Source organism: Mytilus californianus, unplaced genomic scaffold (genome assembly GCF_021869535.1).
Source record: "Mytilus californianus isolate M0D057914Y unplaced genomic scaffold, xbMytCali1.0.p SCAF_5, whole genome shotgun sequence".
NCBI lineage: Eukaryota > Metazoa > Mollusca > Bivalvia > Mytilida > Mytilidae > Mytilus > Mytilus californianus.
Genome location: NW_026262701.1, coordinates 71594182 through 71620692, shown reverse-complemented (window position 1 = coordinate 71620692; position 26511 = coordinate 71594182). Strand labels below are relative to the sequence as shown.

The following is a 26511-nucleotide window of genomic DNA, read 5'->3' as shown; positions in this document are numbered from 1 at the left end:
CCCTCGAGCAGAGCTCTTGGGATTATATTGGTGTCTCGGGTTGATACGGATGTGATATTGAAAAAGCCATATGATATTCTCTATATACGGTATCTTACTAACAATCGAGATGACCTCCAAAGAATGCCGATGATCAAATGATCAGATGGAAACATAAATATAAATATAAATACAAGCACGTACAATCGTTTAATGAAGAAATTTCTATGTCTGTCTGATTTCATGTCACATACTCAACAATATATATATATATACAAAACATCATTCTAGCTGTATAAAAAAATGTTTTTGTTGGTCAAATCAGTCAGCGAAATGGTTCTACCTCGTTTGTGCTTTGTGGGTCGAATCAGCCAGCGAAACTGTTCTTCCTGGTGGCTTCTTTGTTTCACATTTCAATATTAACATTCTTTTTTTTTTTAATAACTTAACATGCTTAGCCCATGCGCAACCTATCTCCAGCTAAGGGTCTTATTGAAGTTCGCATGAATACGGATTCAAATGAGATTGAATCATTGACAATAATAAATTAGTGATGTTTTTTTTCAAACTTATCATGTATAACATTTGACCAAACTGACTGCTAATTTAAAAATACCATTTCAGTATTCCACTTTCATAAATGTTTGAAATCTTTTTTTTTTTTAAATGTTTGTCAAAATCGTAATAAATGCCTCTTTGAGGACACATACTTATATATTTAGTGCATTTAATTCACCGTTGAAGGGAAACTTCGCGATATTTGACTTATCATCTTGATATGTTCATAATAACATTAAAAACATATTCACCAAGTTTTATCTTTATATGAATACGAATAAAAAAGAAAATTGAAAATTATTAATTTCATTTATTGGAATTTACCAGTCTATTGCGACGTATTTTTAGTCTTGGGCATGCCGGGAGTGAAATTAATTTCATTTAAAGTCTTGTTCTCTTATCGTTTTTGTTTTTTACGTAATTTAAAGCGCGTCGATGACCGTTTTGTAAAGCCTATAACCAACTTAAAATAAGAAAGTACAACGAACAGACGTGCAACTCTTTTAATTTTCGTTAGTTAAAATTCCTATGGTAAAGGCCGATATAAATTTCTGATATTTTATATGTTAAATGTGCTAAAAGTGAATCGTATTAAAATGTTTTTCTATGAAATATGTTTTTTAAAAGGATATGTTACACAAACATAATTTATATAACTGATACTGTGGTGTTAGACAATAAATGTTCGCTTTCTGACATTTTAATTCTAGCAAACTTTTCCCCTCTTGGGTTGTGTAAATATGTGTATTATTCTCTGACAATACCTCGTGAAGGCGTGGTTAATTCACGGTAATTAAAAGATCGACTGTCTGAAAATCTATTCTTTTGATTTTCACCCGAGTGCATTTAAGCCTCAAGCGTTAACCGCTCCAGGTGTGAATAACATCTCGGATTATAAGACAGAAGTGCCAGTTTAATACACAAAGATTGCACAAATATTTTAGCATTCTCCTTTTTTTGGAGGTACTTTGCCTAATTGTAATTGAACCGAAAACAAAAGACAGTTTATCTCAATAATATAATAAATTATAAATACAAGCTTATTTTATAATAAAGTTTCATTTATAGTTTACGAAATCAATTCGTGATCAAATGGTGCCAATTTTGCTCATCAGATTAACTCACATTTGTGTTTTCATATGATTGGAGCGTCTATTTTATAACAAGTTTTGTATAAGGTCTGTAGAATTGTCCCATACTATCATACCTAAAAATATCTTGTTCAGAGAGTGAAAGTACTGAGGGTTTCCAGTCCCTCTAGTGAAGAAGATTTCGACACAAGAAATACAGATAATCACATAATTGAGATTAACAATAAAATGTGAATCAAGTTTTTATGTTTTGAATTTATTATCCCCCATTAAAAACAAAAAAATTATTTGTAAATAATGAATAATGCTTAAACAATCACAAAGAAAACAAGCTTTCAAATTGGCTTCATGGTGCCCTCGTACGATTAAAATTTTATAAATCTTCAATAAACAATGGTAATAAAAATGTTTTGTACTTTTAAATGAATAGACTGATGTAATAAAAAGAACGAGAAGTTTCTCTTATATATTTGCAAACAAAAGAATTTTTAGTTGTGATGTTGCGGTCAGTGACTTTCTATCCGTTTTCCTTATGTCGACTTTCTGACATTTGTGTGCAATGAATATATGCATCTGTGCTCTTATGTCAAATATTAAAATCGATATGTTGAACGAAATTTGTCATAAGATTTTCAAAATGTCCATATTTATTGATATCGAGTTTATACTTTTTTCTTTCCAAATTTAATAGTAAGAAAATGTATCAAAAAATTCTTTTCATTTCTATTTTCAGCTGTTTCGTTTCATTAACAAATTAATTTTCTTTCTTTAAACATGTCGTTCGTAAACAGTGTGTTAATTAAACGACATGCGCCCAATTTGATATGTGTATGATTTCATATCTTGCATATTACTATCAGTCGGGACAGAAAGTTTTACACAGGATGTACATATATATTCACCTGACATCATTTGGCATGGCATGCTTTATAAATTTTACCTGTGCACACCTGGTTCACTCAGCAGGAAAGCGATGCATGGATATCCGCATTGCGTAATGTTGAATTTGTAAGGTCCACAGGTAGTCGTTAGAATATCCGCATGTGCCACTTCTACACGATTATCTGGCATTAATTTATTAAGCCATGCCGATTTATCAAATAAGGGATCAACCCAGAATGAATTAAAGTAGTTTTACCATATACCTCATTTTGACACTGAATGAAACTTCGGTATGTCATTCTTGTTTTTCGACTTTGTGGTATTTAGATATCACGTGGTAAATTTGTATCGAGAGGCTGTCAAGACGACGTCATGTCGAAAATTGATAGTCGGATTTAAAAATCTATTTTGATCACTTATCCAGAAGAATAAAACGTTAATATTAATGATTGTATGCATATTGCAATATTTCTTACGAATAAACATAATGTCAATTTTTCATTTTTTTGCGAAGTTTCCCTTTAATTACTACCTCTAAGTCTCCAATCTTCAGTGGAGGTGGAATATCCCAATGATGTATCATTAGCAAACAGTCTAGTCAGGGAAAGTCGATTTTCGGCAATATCATTAATATACAATTGAAAATAAAAGGGGAACACGAACAGAGCCTTTAGGGTACTCCATACAAGCAGAACAATTGACAATGATGAGGACGAATATGTCTGAATGTAATTGCAATTTAATTGAAGATTTTTACAATATAATTGGAAAATAATAAATTACTTTTCAAATTGATTCGAATCGGAGTATCCTTTGTAAACATTGCCTAGAGGTTTCAGAGAAGATGCTAATGGGACTTTCCATACAGATTCCTCTGTACCTGTGTGACATCAAAGCCGCTAAGTTTACCACCCGATCAACGTGAAACGAGTACATTTTTACAACAATTAATACCATAAATGTCAAAAACTTCTGCCTTGAAATTTCAGGGAAGAGTTTTGAAAATTTTGGCCATGTTCTTTGTAAATCTATACATTTGATGATGTAGTCATTCAAAGTCGATGATTGCCCCTGACGGTCATATTTTGCGTTCAATCAGAACCAAAATGAAGATCGTTTTTATAGGACCTTCGATACACCGTTCTTGCCAAGTTATGTTATAATTAGTCAAGTGGTTAAAGAAGTTAAACATATGAAAAATATAGGGACGACTGACATTAACGCAAAATGACGGCAATTACTCACATGGCCTGTCACACCAGGTGAACTAACATGACGACAGCTAAGCCATGTGCTCAAATTTTGGTAGTCTGCAGTAAAAACCTGATACTGTAATGTGGGCGAATAACGCTATTCGAATATGTTAACCTTATTTATTGTTTTGTTTAGCTCTAGAGCTATATATTAGCAATGGTTTCACAAAATTTAAATTAAAAATTTGTGCTATTTTTATATTGGCTAAATTATAATAATTTTAAGTGTTTATATATAAAACACTAGGTAATATAAGAATATACCAGCATGAATATTCTTTTAACTTAATTTATTTTTTCCCCCTTTCAGATGCAACAGCCATTGCAGCAGTAGTTTCAAGTATCGTGGTATGCATACTAGCTGCTGTGATAGTATCTTTGATAATATATTGTTATAGAAAAAGACGTAAGTGCACATACTACCACGATCTAATTAAAATACTGCGACTCATTTCACAAAGATTCTTAGGAGAAAAAATACTCGAAAGTCATGAACATGTCAGTATAGCTTCCGATACATTTTTTGTGAAAAGAGCTCAAGGTCCCGTTGCCATGCTTTGCTTACAAGGGTCTGCAAACTTTCTGTTTCTGCCTCCAAATTGCTGAAGGTGTATATCATTACGACAAAACGAGAGGATTTCGAAAGGTCTATAAAACAGAATGGAGCGTTGTCATTTCCTGGTAAGTGATTCGTGGGTATAGGATTTGTGTTTCGTTCAGATAAGGATAACTCGAAGGCGGTAATATATAAATGTGTTATACATTTGTTAAAAGGGTTCATTTGCATCAGGTATGCTTCGGTGCCTTTCGAAGTTTCCATTAGGTATATATCAGTTGTCCAAAGCGTCATTTTTTCATTCTAATAGTTTTATGGAAGTGTGACTTTTCCTTCAGAAACCTCCTCAAAACATCAACTCTGATAATGACTGTTATTTTTTTTTATCAGCTAAACTTATCCAAAGGGTATGTGTAAATGATTTTCAAACAAATCAGTGTGACATAGAGAATAAACTAATAAAATAGTGTTTACATAGAAATCTATATATGTAGATATTTAGCTGAATCTTAGGATATTAGTATGCTAACAATTTTCATAGGGTAAGCTTCCGTTTCTAGTGGGTTTATAGTGCTACCACATAGTTGATTCCACTTCTTCTGAAATGCATGTTCCAAAATGCACGATCCTAGTAGCTATAGTTGTTGTGCTGTTTTGTTGACATTGCTTTGATTTTTACTGTGTTGGAACTGAACTTAATTGTTTGGTTATTCGAGAGACTATTTAGGGGCTCCGCCATTCGGAACAATAAAAAGTTGCTGAATGTAAGGTTAGTTTACACACATGTTACTGTATAACGTTGCTGCTATTAGATTTGGTAGAGAAAACATTCGTCGTATATAAATCAGATAAATTGATAAAAGGGGCATTAGCTGCCATTTAGACAAAAAATTTAAATAGATTTTTTTCCCTTTCAAACAGTTACAATAAATGCGGAATAATGAAATAATGTTTCGCTATAAGCAGTCAGTTTGGTTCAATTTGGTCAAAATAAGATCGAAAACATCGCAAATGTGTTATTGACTTGTAGGTCAATAATTCAACCTCAGTTGAACCCGAATTCATGTAACCCTTACTTTCCCTTTAGCTGAAGATGGGTTACGCATGCCCTATGCTTTTTAAGTTATTAAACAGAAAAGAATGTCAATATTGAAAGTGAAACAAAGGAGCCACGAAAAAAATACATTTCTTATACCGATTCGGGCCACAAGATATCATTCATATCCAGGTGAAACCACGATTTACACAACTCCACGTGCTTCTTAGTGTATGTATATTTATAGATATGTTTAAATTGGGTCGAATGATTATCGGAAGTCTTCGGAGATAATCTCGACGGTTAATTAGCACCCCGTATAACCCCGATACAAATGAATCCGGGCGTTGACGCGTTCGAAGCGATAATCAGGACAACATTTGGGATGAAAACAATTTCGAATGCCTTTCTAGAACTGACGTGAGTATATATCAATGTGTACGTGAACATGGTAGTTTATCTATTCAATTATAAAGTTGTTGTAAGTTTCATATTTTGTAAAAAACATTAGAAAAAATGCTAGATGCAAAACGCGCAGGCATGGTGCAATTTCTACATTTTATGAGGTAAACATTGTTCAATATTTTTTCTTACATTAACTTTTGTGTAGCAATACTTTGAGCAATGATAAATAACTTCACGTAATATTAACACGTGCCTTCAAATGCTCCCTAGAAATCCAAATAAACACGATATCGTTCTAAATAAGTTCATCTTATACTGTATCGTTCGTTTCACCAAATATGTCAAGTTCGTTGCTCTCTTACAAATAATCACTGTACAATTCGTTGACAGAAAACGTCACAAATCCTTGTCTTTTTAGTGTATTCATTATCGCAGCAGTACCTTTTTTTTGAGTTTAATTGTACATTTGCATCTGTAACTCTTGTCGAAGTAGTAAACCATGAAATTATCTGTCATCCAAAGCCAAATTTTGAAATGTTTTATCCAGCACACATCTGAAGGCAATTTTGTATTGAAGTCTAGGAATTTCCACGTTATTCCAGATAAAATAAAGTTAAATATATATACTACAGCCACTCAAACTTCTATATCTCTTACTGTCACGATTTTTAGCCTCTCTCAAATACAGATGTTGGTCTAAGTTCCCCTAAACGAAAACAACCAGATGAGCTTGCTGAACATTGTTTGCCGAATGCATTAGATGATGAGGCAAGTCCTTTCCAACTGTTTTATAGTCAATTCTTATCTTATGTGTCTTAGGTTGTGTTTAGGATTGACTTGCATATATGTTTAACACCGCCGCATTATTTACCGGTATCATTGACAGGGGCGGACCCATAAATTTTTCTGGAGAGTGTCAGCAATACTTACCTTAAAAACGTTTCATTTTCCTTTGATAATAAAGGTCATGAAGGAAGCTACAAAATGGTAACCTATAAGTTACAAAATTTATTAAAATTTAATTTTTGAATTTTTGATAGCTGCGGGCAAAACCGTTAACGAGCCCATGAATTTCTAAGTGTAAACATAATGTCCAACCAAAACTAAAAAAAACACTAACAAAGGCTATTTCCTGACTTGGGACAGGCGCAAAAGTGTGACGGGGTTAAACATATTTTCTGAGATCTCAACTTCCCCCTAAGACTCTAGCCAATGTGGAATAAACAAACACACAGTTGAGTTGGATTTTTTAACTTAACATAATTTTTGAGAATTCAGTATTGAAAATGTATAATTCAAAATGATAAATATGTTTAAAAGTAATAACATTAGACAAATTTATTATGAATTATCTATATATTTACCTGCGTTACCTATTAAAGAAATTGCGCAAAAGTAAAACAATCTGATCCAAGTCAAGAGCCTATAATCCATTATTTTTTTAATTGCTGTCTGACATGTTTTGATTGTTTTCATTTCTTGTTGTATTATAAATCAGGCCTCTTGTTTTTATAATTAGCTCATGTTTATTCATCCTATACGGTAGGGGATTTGCTTATGGTTGAATGTCGTACGGTAAACGTTTAAAAATATGTTATCAAATGGAAAGTCGCATGCGTCAATCCGTACGCTCAGCCAGTGATATCTGTACTTTATCGATCGATTGTATTTTCCAACCAATTTACACTTTCATATTGATTATGACACTTCTTACATGTACAAAAGAACTCAAATACTTCCAAGTGTATTTCAACTATGCAACGGAGATTATATGTTGGCTTATGGTGGTAAATCATTTTTTAACATGTGTTTTGTTATCCACATATGAAAACATGTTTTAATATATGCAAAATTCATATGACAAATACAATGTTTTCGCAACAAATCGTACAGTATAAAAAAGTGTACAGATAACGAAGCGTACACAATTTGAAAATAAAGACATGTAAAAGCATGCATTTTTTTATTTCTAGATAACACAAAAACCTAAAGTCTTTACAAATTTGATAAGTCTTAACTATAATATTATCAAAAATATATGTTTTAAAAGATATGAGGCACGGGAAACCTGAAATTTATAACTATTAAAGATAGTGAGCATGCTTTTATCAGTGACAAGGCCGTGCGCTTTTTCATATTTGCCTATAACGATATAAAATATTTGAAAAGCCTTGCAATAAGAGATGAGTAATACAGAAAAGAATATATTGACGCAAAATATTCAAAGAATATCTTGGAATTTCCTTAAAATTATTCATTCTTCTCTGTCTGAACTCCGTGGTACACGATGTGTTTGATTCGAACGCGTCAACGTCCGGATTCATTTGTATCGGAGTTATACGGGGTGATTAGATGGCATAGAGTCTAAACTACGTACTAAATTCTGATACATTATAAAGAGGCCATGCATTGTTAACTGTTCCGATTTCAGTGGACTTTTTGTAATGTGGATTTACGTTTTAGTATGTTATAAATCAAATATGAGAATTTAAGTCAAATCGGTAATCATGAATTTAACAGCTAATGCCCCTTTAAGAAAATAAATAAAGTTGTTGTATCAGAGACAGTATTTAAAATCGAACAATAAGTATATAACACAAAACAGTACAACACACATGTGAAGAAATGATAAATAAGAATAATAAACCTCGTACAAAATCAACTCCCACAAAACCGGAAGTTAGACCAGCTGCCCCGGAAATGTAAGTATCTTTCTTTATTTGTTGTTGACCAACATTTTAAAAGAAGAAAAAATGTCTAGCTCCGCAACATAAATATATAAACAATGCAACAAAAAAGTGTTATAAAAGAATCAAGATATCCTAACCTAGCTCAGGCATTCGAATGTTGAATGTTAGTTTCAAGGAGCTCTAAACCTCGTCATCTATTCACGGAACCGAGAAAATACATGTATACGCCATCAAACATTAAGCGAGACCCATGCAATTATCAACAAAACGAACCCAGAGTCAAATAGCAAGTGGAGATACTGGAAGCTAGATGATGCTAATATATTTGTTTATTGAAAGCTATAGCACAGAAGTAAATGAATCAAGATAATTGTAAGGACATTTTTTTCATCATGTTAACCTAAAATCGAAAAACTCCATGAGAAGACAATTTTTATCAAAATTGTTTGCATCATTGGATTAAGAGTTCAGCACATCAACCCAAGCATAAGCAATTGTACAGTAAATGAACAAGTCATTGTGCAGTCAATACAAATGTCCGACATTAGCGTAATGAATTTACTGAACTTTCTACAAGGAAAATCGCTATAAATCTTTCATAGAAGTAAGACTAAATATCAGAAAAGGATCATATGTAAATAATAGTTGTAGCAGCGAGTGGTTTTTCTGTTTTTTGCAGTTTTAATCGCTGTTGTTTGACAGTTTTTGATCTATTTAATCGGATCTACACCATTCTAAGGAAAACGTTTTGTGCATATTTTTTTTTATTATTTGATTGGTTTATATATACATGTAGAATGTTTTCGTTACCAAATTTTAAAGCAGAAAATTTATATAGTCCTATCATTTGTGTAAAGAAAACCGTTCATTCGGTAACTTATTCTTTCGAATTGCGGAACCCTGTTTTGGACCCCTTTTACCAAATGAACAAAATATTTTAAAAAATCCCGTATAGTTCCCTTCCCAAACTGTGATATTGATGCTTTCAAATTCTGAAATTGAATTCCGAAGTTATCCGCGGTCAGCATGCACCTCTTAGGTGGTTTGAACGTCATTTTTGGTGTGATTTCAAATTAATTACCCTTCAACGTCGTGGTTTCCAGTAGAATTGAAAGCATATAGATTATCGAAATGCTTTTATGACGAACAAGGATAGCTGGGGTGTATTGTGTTGTAGTTTTGTAAAATAAGTAGTCATATATAACAGTTAAATTTGGTTTAGTTTACTTTTTCAAATTTGCAAAAAACAAAAGCTTCAAATATTTTGAATATTTAATTTACTGATTAAAACAATTGCGTTATGAAATTCGTACAAGAACTGAAACTTTTGACATTTATGATGAGTGTACAAAATTTTCTTTTATATATTCATCTTTATGAATTTAGAAACAAAAACTTTTTATAAACTAAATGCACCGTTCTGTCCAAGGCATAAACTATCAATATTTGGTAATGAATTAAACTTTAGTAGATGTGATGAAAATACGTATTTATATTGTCAATTGAATATAATAATATGTTTACTTTTACATAGCATTGGAAACATTTTATACAGGTTTTAGATTTAAAGTTCAGGTCAATCATTAGCTTCGAACTTATAATCATGTTTGTAACAAATAATGATAATGCCAAAAACAATGACTAGGATGAGGAATGTTAAGAGCCATTATTTGGCTCCTGAAATTGCATAATGGGAAAAGCTTTTCATCCTTTAAAAAATAAATTGACGTTATTGATTAGGTGCAGGTTAATAGAATATGTCGTAATATAGACACTTTAATGCAGAAAGGTCACTATGGTGTCATAAACATGTTGAAATTGACATATTTGATCTAAAATGGTATTTTTTTTTTTTGGATTAATTAAATATTAGAAAATGCTGTCCTCAAAAATATATTTTACACACATTAACATTTCAGTGTAATACATCCTGTAGCAAAATATCTTTCTGGTAAAGCCTGGACTCATATCAATGTTAATGACAAAATCTCAAAATTAGGCTATTTTGACAGTTTGTGGAGTTTTGCACTTATTCAAAAAGATTGAAGCCATGATACAAACAAGTCAGACAAAACAAAAAATATATATATACTATTGACCGAAAGATTAATGTCTTACAAACATCTGAAGAATGTTATTTAGCAAATTTACATTTACTTTTTAATTTCCGAGTTCAAGAGGAACACCAATTTTTACGTACTTTATGAATATGTATTTAAATGTGCATTCACTCTATGATCAGTACATTAAATGTGACGCAATCTTTAAGAAACAGGCAATGAAACAAACGAACCAGAAAGAGAGCAGCCCTTAATATCAGTTGCTGCGAATTACGAACAAGTCCGACAGAAAGTAGTTTTTCTACCTGGAGAAAGGTCAAAATCACAGAATACACGAAAGTCATCACCTCGTAAATGTAAGTATATTTTGAAATCTATTAATGATATCTTAACTGAAAGAATAATGATATTATTATCGTCCATTGTATAGGCTATGGAGAAATCACTATCCCGGTACAATTGTTTTGCAATAGAAGAATTTTTTTATGGATTGAGTTATGAAGTATTAAAATTCGTCTGACCACAACTGTTACTGGTAATATTCATCAAACATTACGAAGTCTGCGATGTATTTAAAGATCTATTTAAAACATATAAAGTTTTGTTTTATCTTTTTTATGCCCCTGCGACAAAAATGTTAAGGGGCATGCATATTCATTTACCCCTGTCCGTCCGTCCGTTATTCCGTCTGTTCGTCTGTCCGTCCGTCCGTTCGTCCTTCTGTTTTAAAGATTAAAGCTTATATTTATTATCTGTTTTAACAGTTCTAGATTGAAGATTCCAGGCGCTTTCAAACATATGGCCTTAACTTTTAAAAAAAATGGAATTTTGGTAATAAATTCTATTTCAGATTTCTAAAGATTCAGATTTGGGACAAATTGCTACTAAAGTTTGATTAAACGCTTCATTTGTTATTTTCTTTCAAAATTATGGTTTGTGACCGAAATCACTTGTAAATATTACTGTGATCGTTCCTGAAGAAAAAGAAAATTATTAAAAAAAGTTCTTTAAATTTGGATAGGCATGTGAAAGTTCAACTGCTATAAAACGTTTTTTGAATGATAAATAATACATATATAATGCTTATGTTATTCCATTCAGGTAAAATACCACTCAATTCCACAACAGCAAGAAAGTAATTCTTAATGCTGATCAGTATATGTTAGTTGATATCAATTTGCAAATGTATCACTCGAAACTCTTAGTAAAGTTTTCTGTGTGGTGTAGTATGAACTGTTGTTTGTCCTATCGTTATTGTTCTTTTGACCATATCTGTCTTTACATGACTTATGGTTGCCCATATTTGTCTTTCATTGACTTATGATTGCCCTATTTGAATCTTCTTCCCTTGTCAAAATTTTTAAAATTCATTGCCTTTTCTGTCCGGAAATTCTGCACACAGGTTCACACTATGAATTGCACAACATCGTATGTTTCTGCACTGTTCTGACGTTAATGTTCGATGTCCAATCGGATGTACAAACGTCGGCAACATTTTGGACTGATTGCAGATATATGGTAGTCTTTGTTAAATTGAATCTAAGCTTGTGACGATTTAAATCTTGGCCCTATCTGTTTTTGAAGAACGTATGTTGTTTGGTGTCTATTGATGATTGTATTATTATGTTATAGTTCTGGTTTTTTTTATGTATTGCTCATTTGTAGTTCATATAACATATAACGTGACACTGTTATAATAAACAGTCATGAATGTTCTGTCGTATCCATATTTGACACTCTCACCTCTTTTTTGCAGGTAAGAAAGTTTCTGGATGTTCGATCTGTGAGAAGAGGACGACAGAAAATGCTAATTGTTCAACTCTTGAACGTGATTTCTCTCAAACCTCTCATAATGAAGAATGTTTTAAATGTAAGGGTATTAGACAAAAGTATACAAAGATGTACGATTCGAACCTATCGAAAGAACTTGATATTAAAAGTGATCAAAAGTGTACAGTTGACAGGATAGTCATATTAGGTGATAACCAGTTGTTGATTGTCGACAAAGAAAACAATTCCCTGAAGGTTCTAGACGAGGAGAATAAGTGGCATAGTATTAATGAACTTAAATCAAAACTGATTGGTGTCACCTCGCTGTACAACAATGTCGTTGCAGCAATTTTTTCAAATGAAGATAGGATACTGTATTTACAAATCTTATCAGATAAAATAATTTATACGGGCAAGGAAATCGAACTGAAAACATTAGGTGAACCCTTAAATATAGCATACAATAAAGACCTTTTTGTAGTTAGAGTTGGATTAGGACAAGATGGGCGTTTTGGTATTTTGAATACAGAAGGAAAAAATCTACATATTATCTGGAACTCTGAGATGAGATTCGGTGATTTCACCGAAAATTCTGTTGAAGTCGCACTCAGCTTTAGTGAAAGGTGTATATTTATATCATTATTTGATAAAAATGCCGTTTACTGCGTTAACTTCAAAGGAGATACTCTGTGGGACACCCATGTTTCGTGTCCCAAAGGCATACTTTATGTTTCTAACACAGCATTTTTTCGCGAAAAAAATATTATATTAGCTTGCCAGAACCCCAATTTTATCTATCAAATTGATTCTAAAAGTGGAAAGCTTACCTTACTTATTGACGAAAAAGATGGTATAAACGTCCCAAAATGTATTGGATATAAAGAAACCGAAACTAAGTATCTACTGTATACAGATACAAACACAGGAAAAATCTTTGAATTCTCACTGACAGCAAAAAAACATATAAACGTATACATTAATTCAAATAATAAAATGGATTGATACAATTTTTGTACGATTTTAGTATTAGCATCGTTGGAAAGACATTGTCATGTTTATCAATGATAGTTATAATATAACTTTGCATAGACCATGCCGAAATAACATTCTGTCTTGGCTCTAGTTTTAGTTGAAAATGCTTGTGAAAAATTATTTATATACATGTATACCATCGAAGTTATATTCAAAATGCAAAACAATTGACATAACACTACCTAAATTTTATAACACTGTGTATTAAAAACAAGTGATTTAAGAAATGTTTTTTTCCTAAAATACTACAACAAATGTCACAACATTATTAATGATATATTTTCATTATTGTGTTTCCAAATGTTTAGATGTACTACTTGGACAGTTCCATGCACGACTTTTCCTACAAATTGTGTGAAATTCGTAACATTCTACTATAGAAACAGTTGCCATACAAAGTTTGTGAATTATTTGTAAGAGATAACATGCATATTAAGTCATTAGGTTTTCATGTGAAATAAATTGAAAAATATGCATGCAAATAAAATAGGGTTATATGGCATTTCATGTCTTTACTTCATATGTTTTGCCCAATAGTGATTTTGCTGGTAGGACACATAACTTTAAAAATTTCAGATTAAGGTAGCAAAATACAATACAATACATTACATTTTGTTATCTTTTAAGGCAACTTCATACTTGTGTTATTTCTTTCATACAGCTAAAAGAATAAAGGAAGAATCAATAGAAAGCAAAGTTTTATCTATCAAATGTGTATAATCTATTATTATATGATCATTATGCAATTGATTATAATGTTATAAGTTGCTAGATTGTGATGTACACATTTGAATGAAATTAGCTTCTTTGCTTTTCATGGGATTCCAAACTGTTTGATAGATTTTTATGAAGCACAGTTTGACCTCCAAAACCGTGTCTCGGACTTTTTCTATTGCATATCATTCTCTAATTTAACCTCCAACAAAGTTACCAACCTTTATTCATAAGTAATTGGGTATACAAATTGTGATATTGATGCTATTGTACATCGGAGGCACGGTTGTTTAAGATAACTTGTAAAAAAAAAACATGCACCAAAATCAGACTTATAGAGGCACACATCTAGGAGCTAATTTCATTTAAGATTGCCTTTTCATATCAAAATGTACGTGACAGAATCAAATAAATTAAAATTTTTCTACGTCACGATCATTTACTTCAATATAATTCACACGTGTACCATGGGGAAATTTCTAGATATGCCTTTAATCAAAAAATCAATTAAGTTTTGGCCAGAAGAAAGGACTCCATCACCACAATTCTAAACATATGAAGAAAATATACACACTATGCATAAAAACTTCTTTCTGGTAGGAGTAGTAACATCACACTTTACCTTTCTCTAAGTCAGTTGCTACTGATCTTGTCGAAACTCCGCCTTTGTGGAAACACATCAATTATTAATGATCTCAGAAGCTTAATTAATTTACCATGTAGAATAGAGAACGGAAACGGGCAATGTTTCAAAGAGACAATAATCCTATCAGAGAGCAGAAAAAAACTACACAAGGCCACCAATGTGTCTTCAACGCAGCGAGAAAAACCCGCACCCGGAGGCGGACTTTAGCTAGCCCCTAACAATAATGAATACTAGTTCAGATAAATGAACGCCACACTAAACTCAAAAACATTTTATGAACCAAAATGTTAAAAAAAACGCACAAAACTAACAAAGGCTAAAGGTTCCTGGCTTGGACAAGGCGCAAAAATGCGGCGGGGTTTAACATGTTTTGTGAGATCTCAACCTTACCCCTATACCTCTAGCCAATGTGGAATAAACAAACACACACCAATACGCACAGTAAACTCAGTTTAAAGGGAAACTTCGCAAAAAAAAATGAAAAATTGATATTATGTTCATTATGTATAAAAAAGCATAAATTCATAAATATTAAAGTTTTATTCTGCTAGATAAGAGATCACCATCGATTTTAAATTGAGAGTATCAATTCTCTGCATGTGTCCTAACCTGAATAATTCAGTCGTTATATTCCACTGCTCTACGATGTCTACATTAACCTCGCGAGTGGGAGAGTCGATCACGGGGAGGGACTGAATTATTCGGGTTACATGTGGCCATTTTGACATCTTCCCGGTTTAAGAAACCACGTGATATCTATAAACCACAAAGGACCAAAACAAGCAGTAACCTAACGTAGTCGTAATTGAGTGTCGATATCTTGTCAAGCGTACGGTTGTTTTATCCGACAAGGAAAGCATAAACAGTTTCCCGGGTCACAAAAATGATTATAATAGACATGGTTGTGCAACCTTTCCTAACTAACTTGATACGGAAAATGATATTATTTTTTTAAATAACTATGGTCTGTCGTTTTTAAACTGTTTTTTTTTTTACTAAGTTTTTGCTGAGACTACTGTAGCAACATATAATAGTCTAAGTTTTTGAAACAAGAAATTTAAATGGGAATTAGTTAAAAAGTTCAAAGTCATAAATAAGTGTTCCGTGTAAGATTGTTTTCGAAAATCTAATTTGTTCATAATTCTTTTATGTAATAAACTTATTTAAATAAATTCGGACCTTCCCTTATCTGATCACCAGCATGGCTAAAGGAATTATTCCCAGAAGTATTGTGAGGTGACACGTCCAGGTATTCACCGATTTCCTGTCGGGTTTAAAAACTCTTATAACACAATTACATAATGCAAGTTCATGCATCGCTTCAATTCTGAGGGTATTGATCAGTGTACACGGCCGATAACTTGTAACTTTCCATTTAAAAACTATCAGGTGTAATATACATCTTTGTCTTGCGTGTCCGATAGTGATATACTTGTCATTATTAAACTTATACGCTTGTTTATAAATATCATTTCTGGTGTTAAGAATGATATTTATGAAAATCTAAATAATTCCAAAAAAAGATTTGATAAAATAAAAATCTATTTACATTTTTACCAAGGGTAAATTGGGGAAAATGTAAGTATATACTCATTGTCAATAATTGCGGACATTTTGAAACATACAAATATTGATTTAACAAAAATGTACGCACTTGTCGATCATTGGTTTATACGCCTAGATAGAAAGTTACGGAACTATAGATAGTCGCAATTTCAAATATATACATGTATATTGAATATAAGAGAGAAACATCAAGAACCAATCTGATTTAAATACAGGTCGATGTCTAACTTGCTTTGGTTCATCAAAATTATGGACATAGTAAAATCACAGATTCATATTACAATTAGATTGTTCTCGAACAGTTTATGAAATCGTCATCATCACAATTGTTGGGTACAATGTATAATAACGTGAACATGGTTCTAATAGTACCGTATGTCAATTATCCTGTTCCGACATGCATGTGATATATGCCACTGGACGTATACTAATGATCCCCAAAAAACCTATTTGAAAAAATAAAGAAACTGCACTCCGGATAGACTGATAGTAGTTGTATTAACGTCTGATCAGCTAGAGGGTTGATTAATTTATTTAATTAGCTTGTGTGGGAATAAACTATTCCCAATATTGCACTTATGCATAAAATATTAAATGAGAGTAATAAGAGAAAATATAAATACGAAAAGTCGCATATCTGGTAGAAAAAGTCTCACCAACTATAGGATTTCACGTACAATTGTCATTCTTAATCGAAATAACGGACAGTCATTAAAATACATGCATGTACGCTGTGATAAAAAGGGGTGCCGCAGTTGCATAGTATTCATCTTAAACCTATTTCAAGTTTATATTTTCCTGTTATTTTTATAAGTTAACGCAGAGACATGTATGTATCTCTAGTTAACGACAATCAACTATATAAATATCTGAATCTGATGTGACTTACCGTTCATCTCTTTCTTTTTTCTTCTTTTTATTTTGATTTGGGCAGGAACATATACATTGTTCGATATACTGTTCCCAGGTTCGGGGGGGGGGGGGGGGGGGGGGGGTGGAGGTCAAGTCTATCGAAAGTTATAAAATAAGAACGTTGTATTTATGAATTTATAAGAATAATTATGATCTTTGACGTAGTTTTCTTCTTTTTTTTTTTAGTTCAGTGATTTAAATTGAGAAAAAAAATCTAGTCAGAATTTAAATCGTTCCGGCAATCCCCCATATAAGACTCCTCTAAAATCATGAATGGTCATGCTTCAAAATCATCAGAATTTTCTTTGCATTGGTACATTCTGTATCGGTAGTGATTAACCTTGACATTTCCGGGTATAACAGAGCTACTTGTATATTACCTGTATGTGGTTAGGTGGCGTCCCATGAGGTTTTACGTATACAGGTTCACAATTATAATGGTATCTAATATAACAAGGTTTTATGACATTCACACTTCTACATGTTCTGTATACCAAATTTTTATCTTATTTTCAGACCGAATGAGGATGTGAATATTTTCCAGGAAAAATATTGAGTATCAAATTAATTTCGGGATTTTTTTCTTTCTTTATATTAAATCACAGAAATTTAAAGAATATACTGCTTGTCCGCTTAAGAGTTTTCTTGTCAGTTTAGACAGACATATATATGTGTATATATGTCTCTGGTTTAGAGTGGGTTTATGAATGAATGATAAGTCTTGCAAAGGTACAAGATATAAAGCACATTGAAAATTTATTCCGCCGGTCTGTCTCCATTCAAAAAAGGTAAGTTGACGTTGGATTGATTCTGTTAATTTTTTTTTAAACATCGTTGGTCAAATAGTTAAAGCATTTATACGTTATGAGATTTTAAATAATTTAATAAGGGCATTCCCGATTAGGTAAATGAAAATCGCTTCGGACGGACCAAACTATATTAATGTAACTGATAATTTTCTCTGCACATTTAAATATTCAAGGTTACCGATGATAATTTAGAATAGTAGATTTTGGTTTATACGCTCGTTTTCGTGGGCCATTTTTATTTATAAAATTATTTAATTGAAAGTAATTCAGAATTTCAATGTTACAACAAAATACCCACCTATTTATTTAAAAACTGAGCTAAAGCAAAATATAAAAAAATATATATAACAGCGATTCAGGTATTTTGCCACCATATTCCTCCCCAAATAATTTATTTTTTTTCTGTATCAAACTCGTACTTCTCTTTTATCATTTTTTTTTTATGTTTTTCAAACCTGAAACGTGAACCCTTGAGGCCAAACAACCCTCTTGTGAAGATCGAAATAACATAATGCTAATCTTTTAATTGTCGTAAATTCAACCACGCCTTTACCAGGTAGTGTCAGAGTATAATACACATTGTATTTACACAGTACTAGCGGGAAATGTTTGTTGAACTGAAGTAAAAGGTGAGAATACAAACATGCATTTTGTTTACACTATCAGTTATAGGCCTATATGTTTGTTCAACATATCCGTCTGAAAAAAAAATCATAAAAATATTCTATTGTATGATTTACTTTTATTACTATAATCAAATCAGAAATCCCTAAAATATAAATCGTACATTTTAATTTAAAAAGTTGCACGGCTGATCACTTTACTCACTTAATTATTTGTTGGTTAATAGATACGCAAAATAGTCGTCGTTGCGCTTTAAATCTCGTTATTAGATGATTAACGAACAAGACTTAATATGAGATTAAATCCACTCCCGGCATGCAATTAGACTTAAACTACGTCACAGTAGTCAGGAAGTTCGAATAAATAAAATTAATAATTCCCAATTTACTTCTTTATTAGTGTTCGTATCCAGATAAAACTTGGTGAATATGTTTTTTATGGTATTATGAACATAATAAGATGATAAGTAAAAAATCGCGAATTTCCCCTTTAAAAGAAGTTCGAGTCCGATGTTAGAATAGGTAACAGAAGAAAAATGACACTGATCAAGATAAATTAATAAAGGAATAATATTAGATACTGACATGCCAGCTCCAGACCTCAAAAAGACTGATCGAAAGATAATGTCTTCATCATATAAAAATCAACCACAAGCCCTCCCGTTTGGGGTTTCATATCATACAATCATAAATTTTACGAGAAGAACATAACCCATGTCATGACAACAACTGGTTTTAGAATACATGTGTTTATTTCCGATGCAAAAGACCCTATGAGTGAAACATTATTTCAAATGCCATCTTTAATGACTTGACAACAGTATCGTAACTATATCCCTTGTGAATAAGTCTGCTTAAAGGTTTGTTTAGCTTTTGAGGTGAATGGCGACATTTTTGTGCTTTGTATAGCAAATTACCATAAAAGATGAGATGTAAAATACCTGAAAGTATAAGATTGATTTATATTTACGAATGATGTTATTGAACCGATGAAAGAATTTAGTGAAAGTGTTGACAAGTTTGTGATATGAAATCCTGATGTAATAATTTTTCAGTAATACAGAGGTTGTTACCTATCAGGTCTGTTTGTTTTGCTCGCACTTTGTTGTTGATATAATGGAATCCTATGCAAATGTCATAAAAGTGAGAGGTTTAGCTAGATTAAAAACCAAGTTTAATCCACCATTTCTACATAAGGAAATGCCTGTATCAATTCAAGAATATGAGTTGTTTTCAATTCGTTTGATGTGTTTGAGCTTTTGATTTTGCCATTTGATAAGGGACTTTCCGTTTTGAATTTTCCTTGGAGTTTGGTATTTTTGTTATTTTACTTTTTCTTTCGTTATATGTTAAGCTTCCCGTTAGAGATTTGGAAATCAAGATCCATGAAAGTGCAGTGTTTATTGTCAGTATTAGCTTTATTTTAAGTTAGTTCAACAGGATACATCTCTTTAGTGTACATACTCATGTCGTCATCATTGAGAGCCAAAATATCATCCAAATATCTAAAAGTGTTATTAAATTTTTGTATCAGATTTTGTTTCGATTGGTCTTTGGTGATTTTAGACATAAATTGTGATTCGTATCAATACAGAAACAGGTCAGCAAATAGTTATTCCCCGTTGGAATTCCGATAACATGGCGATATACGGAATCTCCATATCGAACCAAAATATTATCAAGTGCAGTTAGCATATCAAAGCAAGTCCAATTGATATAGTTCTTTCTTTTGTCGTTACTAAAAAATGACCTAAAAGAATTTAGTGTAAACAATATTTTATTGTGAAAATAATAACATAAACATTATAGATATGAGTTTTATTAAGATTGGGAAACAAATTTTCACTTTTACAAATTCCTCCCTTAAGAGTTTGAACATTTATATTTTTTGAATACCAATTTAATTAGGTATGTGACTTTTTCTTAATGAGATTATGAGGCAAAGTGGTATATAATGTAGAAAATTCAAAACTTTGAACAGATTCGAAAGCACCTTTATGAGCATGCAATTTCTTGAGTACTTCCCACAAATATTTGACACTCCAACAGTTATTCATTCCACTATTTTTGTAGACCTTATTTGAAAAATGTATAACCAGGTTTTTGATTGTACCAAGTGTACTTATAAGTAGAATAGACAGTTAAGTAGTGGAACAGTGGCTTGAAGACGAAATAAATCTATATTTGTAAGGTGTTTTGTGCAGCTTTGAGAGCCAGTACACAGTTGGAACTTTCATGGTATTCGATTCTGCTTTGCACTGTTGTTTGTCTGTTGGCCTTTTTCTTTCTTTTTTTTTTTGCCATGGCGTTGTCAGTTTATTTTCGACTTCTGAGTTTGAATGTCCCTTTTGTAAATTTCGCCTCTCTTTTTAAAGAAGCAGCAAAATGTTTATGTTGTTAACGATGTCATTTTCCGAAAATTGAACATTTTACCCAAAAAAGTAATTAGACATGCATGTGTACACAACATTATCAGTTGGTCAGTCTAGGAAACTCATGTCGGGGATTTCTAAATTTATAATTGTTTACACATCAACTATCAGCCTATTGCAATTTAGTAAAACTATGAAAATCTAGTGGTTTTACACAAAGTAGAATTCTCTTATTTTTTCCTTATAAAATATTTAATTTGTGTTTTGTTAAAAAAAAAAAGAATTCATATCTAAACATTTTCTCCTGGAAAATCTGATATTACAATAATCATGAACGTCTGCAACATCATTTTTTGACAATTATATTGGTTTAGCAATTGCACATTTATCTTTGATTCCCTCTATAGCTCCAACTGGTTCTCTTTTTTTCAACAGCTTCTATAAATGCAGACCGGACCGAAGGGTTAAGTGAGCTTTTCTCATCACTTGGCGTCCGTCGTCCGTCGTCGTCGTTAACTTTTTACATTTTGAACTTCTTCTAGAGAACCACTGAATGGAATGAAACCAAACATGGCATGAATGTTCCTTATGAGGTGTTGACCAAGTGTTGTTACTTTGAAGCCGATCCATCACGCAAGATGGCCGCCAGCGGGGGGACTTCGTTTAGCATAGGACCCTATGGACAATACATACAAATGTCTTCTTTTAGAGAACCACTGAATGGAATGAAACCAAACATGGCATGAATGTTTCTTATGAGGTTTTGACTAAGTGTTGTTACTTTGAAGCCGATCCATCATCCAAGATGGCCGCCAGCGCGGGTCTTCGTTCAGCATAGGACCCTATGGACAATAAATACACATGTCTTCATTTAGAGAAATACTGAATGGAATGAAACCAAACATGGCATGAATGTTCCTTATGAGGTGCTGACCAAGTGTTGTTACTTTGAAGCCGATCCATCATCCAAGATGGCCGCCAGAGGGGGACTTAGTTAAAATATTACCCTATAGGAAATACATACAAATGTCTTCTTTTAGAGAACCACTGGATGGAATGAAATAAAACATGGCATGACATTTCCTTATGAGGTGCTGACCAAGTGTTGTAACTTTGTAGGCGATCAATCATCCAAGATGGCCATCAGCAGGGACTTGGTTTAACATAGGACCCTATGGGAAATACATTCAAAAGTCTTCTTTCGAATAACCACTGAATTGAATGAAACCAAACATGGCATGAATGTTACGTATGAGGTGCTTACCAAGTGTTGTTACTTTGTAGCAAATCCATCAACCAAGATGGCTGCCAACGGGGGAAATAGTTTAACAAAGGATCCTATTGGAAATATAAACAAATGTCTTCTTCTAGAAAACCGCATAATGGATTGAAACCAAACATGATATGAATGTTCCTTTTGAGGTTCTGACCAAGTGTTGTTACTTTGTAGCTGATTTGTCATTGTCCTTACAAAGTCATTTTCTACAATTTCAATGAATCTATTGGTAATTTCTGTAAACTTTTACATTATCTAAATTTCTGTCAATGAAATGACACATCATTGCTTTAAAGTGATAGGGTACTTCAAATTTTAAAAAAAAATTGAATATGTTTCACATACTTGTATGGTTAAGATAAACCACAAAACACGTGAACATAAGACTTTTTTAAAAAGAAAATCTTTCAAATTTTCAAATTCTTCAGAAAGGCTAATGAATTATTGTCTTCTTGTATTGTCATTCGCCGATAACTTTTCCGTATGCAGTGACCTTAACACGAGACCTCTCGTAAGAACTTCGGCAATCATACAGCACAAGTGCAAGGAAAAATCCTTTATGAAAGAAAAGGTAAACAAACGTGTGTTATTGATGCTGAAAGAAAAAATAATACACCAAATCATTTTACAACTGCCATGACAAAGTTTAATTAACAAATGGAAACGAATGGAAAATATATGAAAAAAAATAAATATCATTCTGTCATCTTACTAATTTTCCACGTGCTCCATAATTCTTTGTTGATTGTTTATTAATGTCACGATCGGTAAACCTCGGCAACAAAACCCGAAAGTTCAACAGTCACTGAATGAAATATCTTTTGTCGTTTATATGTGATGGATTACTAATATTTGTTTGAAAAAACGTGCACAGAGGACTTAGTTTAGTGTATATGCATGCATTGGTTCAATAATTTCCTTAACAATATAATTAAAAGAAACTCTTAGCATATATCAAATATACTTGCAACTATACTTCATCTACTGTGTTAGAAACCTAGATAAAGCCAACGAGGAAATGCATTACTCGACTAATGTTATCTAACGCATTTGCAGATCGATCTAGCATTGTTTGGCTAAATTTCAGACGAAGTATATATAAATTATGGCTTTAGCCCTGTATAACCAATGGTTATCCGATGGAGAACGTCTGTCTTAGAGTTGTCACATATCTAGACGTTTACAATACTAGTATATATACATTGTTGTAAAATACAAAATTAACTTAATCTTTAAAAAAACAGGAAGAAAAGCGAGGCTCGGCGAATTTTTCTTTCGTTTCGTAGAGAGTAATAATTTATTATTTATGTATATATACTGTGTTTGTCCTACAATTTAAACCTGGCAGTTTAGTTATTTAAATTCCAAATCTTTATTGAGGTATTGGAGGAAATCGACATGGTGAAACGCGACCCGTGGAGATGACCCCAAAATGAACTGTTATGTAAGCAGTTATGTTAACATTACTGTTCGCACAAGATGAAAGCAGGATAACAGGCTACAGTATTATAACAGCAAGGATATGTGGGAAGGACGACTGAAATCAACACTAAACAAGTTTAGCGTTCACCAACGCGAATAGAGTTTTTAATACGATGCATACGTGTCTATTAACTCAAGTTATACACAAGGTCTAAACTTAAACCACCAGAATAGTCGTCTAATTTGATATTTTACCATTTTTTCAAATCCCCTATCGTTTGATTTTTACAGAGTCTGTATTTGCATGGTATGCGATGTTTATATTTGCATAGAAGGAGGCACTAAACTGTCGAAGTGCCGTTCACTCGGTTTAGGATATCGTGTTAATTCTGCAGGTTTTATACCTTGGTTCGTGTATTGTAAAATGACTTACAACGTTGGTCAAGTACTGTTGTCTCATATTTAATATACTGTTTAGCAATTGCATAAACATAAAGGTCGCTGAATATATATGCACTCTTACGGTTTTTAAGAGCTTGTAGCTGCTACTCAGTTTGTAAAACGTCATTTGTTACCGAGCAAATAATTAATGAGCCATTATTTTGTCAAAGAACGTCTCGTCATTTTTTCTCAAAAAGGTTATCAGAAAATACCAAGACCTGACAGATAAATAGTCAATTTCTCCTACACGAATCGTACAGGATGGGTTTGGGTTATAAATTCTATGTGCTGATGTTGTGTATCATTTTATTTATTTTATAGTTTTCCCATTATTTGTCTTTGTACTATTATGTTCCTTTTGATTGTATGACTCTTGGTGTGCCTTTGGGCGTTCCTGGTGCGGGTGGGTCCAGTGGTGTTATTCGTACTCATGGGGTTTTCATAGTGTTGTTTTAATTATGTATACCCTTTTGTTTATATTTTACTTGATTTGTACTAAATCGGGAAAGTGTATACTACTAGTATGTTTTACTATACTGTATGTACTACAAAACAATTATTTTTGTATCGTCTTTGTCAGATTTATTTGTATGTTTGTTTGAATTTTGTCAGTTGTGTTGTGTCTGTGATGTATGTTTACACTGTTATGGAAGCTGGGTCCCAATTATTTTCACGATAACCAACTATGTCTGTTTTGGGCTGCTCGCCCAATTTTGTCAATATAACGGAACTATTAACAACTGTCATAGCTATAAATTCAGGTTTGACCCACCAATTCTTCGAGAAATACCTGTACCAAAGCAGGTATATGACAGTTGTTTTCCATTCGTTCCGTTGTTTGATAAAGTCGAGTGTTTGATTTTGTCAGGATTTATTCACTTCCCTCTTTTTAAATTTAACTTAGAGTTAGGTATTTTTGTTAACACTTTTTTACTGCCAATTTATATTTGTAAGTACAAAATATAACAATAAGCAAGAGTAAAAAAGATAAACATGGATAAAAAAACTGCCATCCATGATATAAATAATCAATCAGTTTCTTTGGATAATGTATACAAATTTTACAAATCACTATTTATGATTTAAATAAAACAAATGACAGAAAACATGATAAAATCGAAGATATTAGTAATACTACTACCCTGACTTTGACTAAGAGTCAATGCTTGTCACTTCCTTGGCGTATCCCTTTTATATATATTAACTGACAGGCGCCATGGGTACATCTAATAAATTGTGTCATCCCGCAACATCATAAGTTTCAATTGCTGCAAACGAGCCTTTGGGAGAATCGTATTGTTTAGTAACAAAAGATTTATGTCGCGCCACGGGTTTCCCCCCTTATAGTGACCATCCTCGTGTGTTATATACGACTCCACAATCTGATTAGCCTATTTATCCTCTACAGACATGCAATTTTTATCTTCTAGTGCGTTATCATCAAAGTCCTCCGTTACCAGAACTGACTTTTAGTGAAATGTGAGCTTTTTTTGTATATTTATACTATGAGTGGTTAACGTAGTAACTTTGATAAAACCTGAAAATACGTCTTCTTTTTACTTGTAAAAATATACATAGTAAATTATCTTGCCAACTATAATCTATAGAAATGAAACGATGTCCATCCGAAAATAAAATAAGCTTGTCATGAATCTAACTCTGGATAAGGTAATGTATGTCAAAGGTGTAACGTTATAAAACACAAAAAAGACAATTTATATGAGCGCAAACTTACATAAGCGCTATCATACGAAAATAGTATGGCTATTTACAAGGTATAAAGTAATATTGCAATACTCCAATTGAAATCAATAAACAAAAAAAATACATATAAAATCTTACAACTGTTTTCTCTTAACAAATGTGCAGTTTGGTGAGCACCAGTTGGCTGCGCCATTGTGTCACTTGTTTACAACTGCATTTCTAGCATTTTATTTGACATTTAAACATAAGTATATTTAATGAATTTAATATATTTATCGGTTATTATATACATATTAAGCCATATTTTTTTTACATTCGGTCCCTTTCATTTTCAACAGAACAACGTGAGATTACCTACAAATTTAATAAAACAGCGTCCTAAAATAAAATGAAAACAAAAATTTATAAAGCACTTCATGGATTTACCTTCATCAGGACGCTAAAAGCCGAATATTTGAATGAAGGATGTATAAGAAACGAAACAGTTGAAAAGCTATATGACAAAATGCACCTAAAAATAGCCAAATCTTTCAAATGTCAAATTTGACTGAGTGGGTTGAAACCTTAGTTTCTTTATAATTTATAAATTTATGAACGGACAATTGGCATAACTGTTTTCTAATTGAAATTGAATAGTTGTTTAATCTGCTTTCAACGCGAGCGTTCTCAAGCTTAAAAACAAACGAACGACAAATGGAAACCACTTATCGTTTA

General features: G+C 32.3%; 1 protein-coding gene across 2 annotated transcripts in view; it reads left to right on the top strand.

Annotated features, from left to right (window-relative positions):
* LOC127703000 (uncharacterized) overlaps positions 1–14453 on the top strand; it is a 113164-nt gene extending 98711 nt beyond the window's left edge. The window contains exons 5-7 of one of the 2 annotated variants that reach the window (XM_052207372.1): positions 4074–4169; positions 10726–10866; positions 12267–14453. In XM_052207372.1, the coding sequence (XP_052063332.1) occupies positions 4074–4169; positions 10726–10866; positions 12267–13282 (1253 nt within the window). In that variant the 3' untranslated portion in view covers positions 13283–14453. Of the gene's footprint in view, positions 1–4073; positions 4170–10719; positions 10867–12266 lie in introns of both variants that reach the window. The other variant, XM_052207371.1, reaches the window with a different exon arrangement.
* Positions 14454–26511: the final 12058 nt, after the last annotated feature.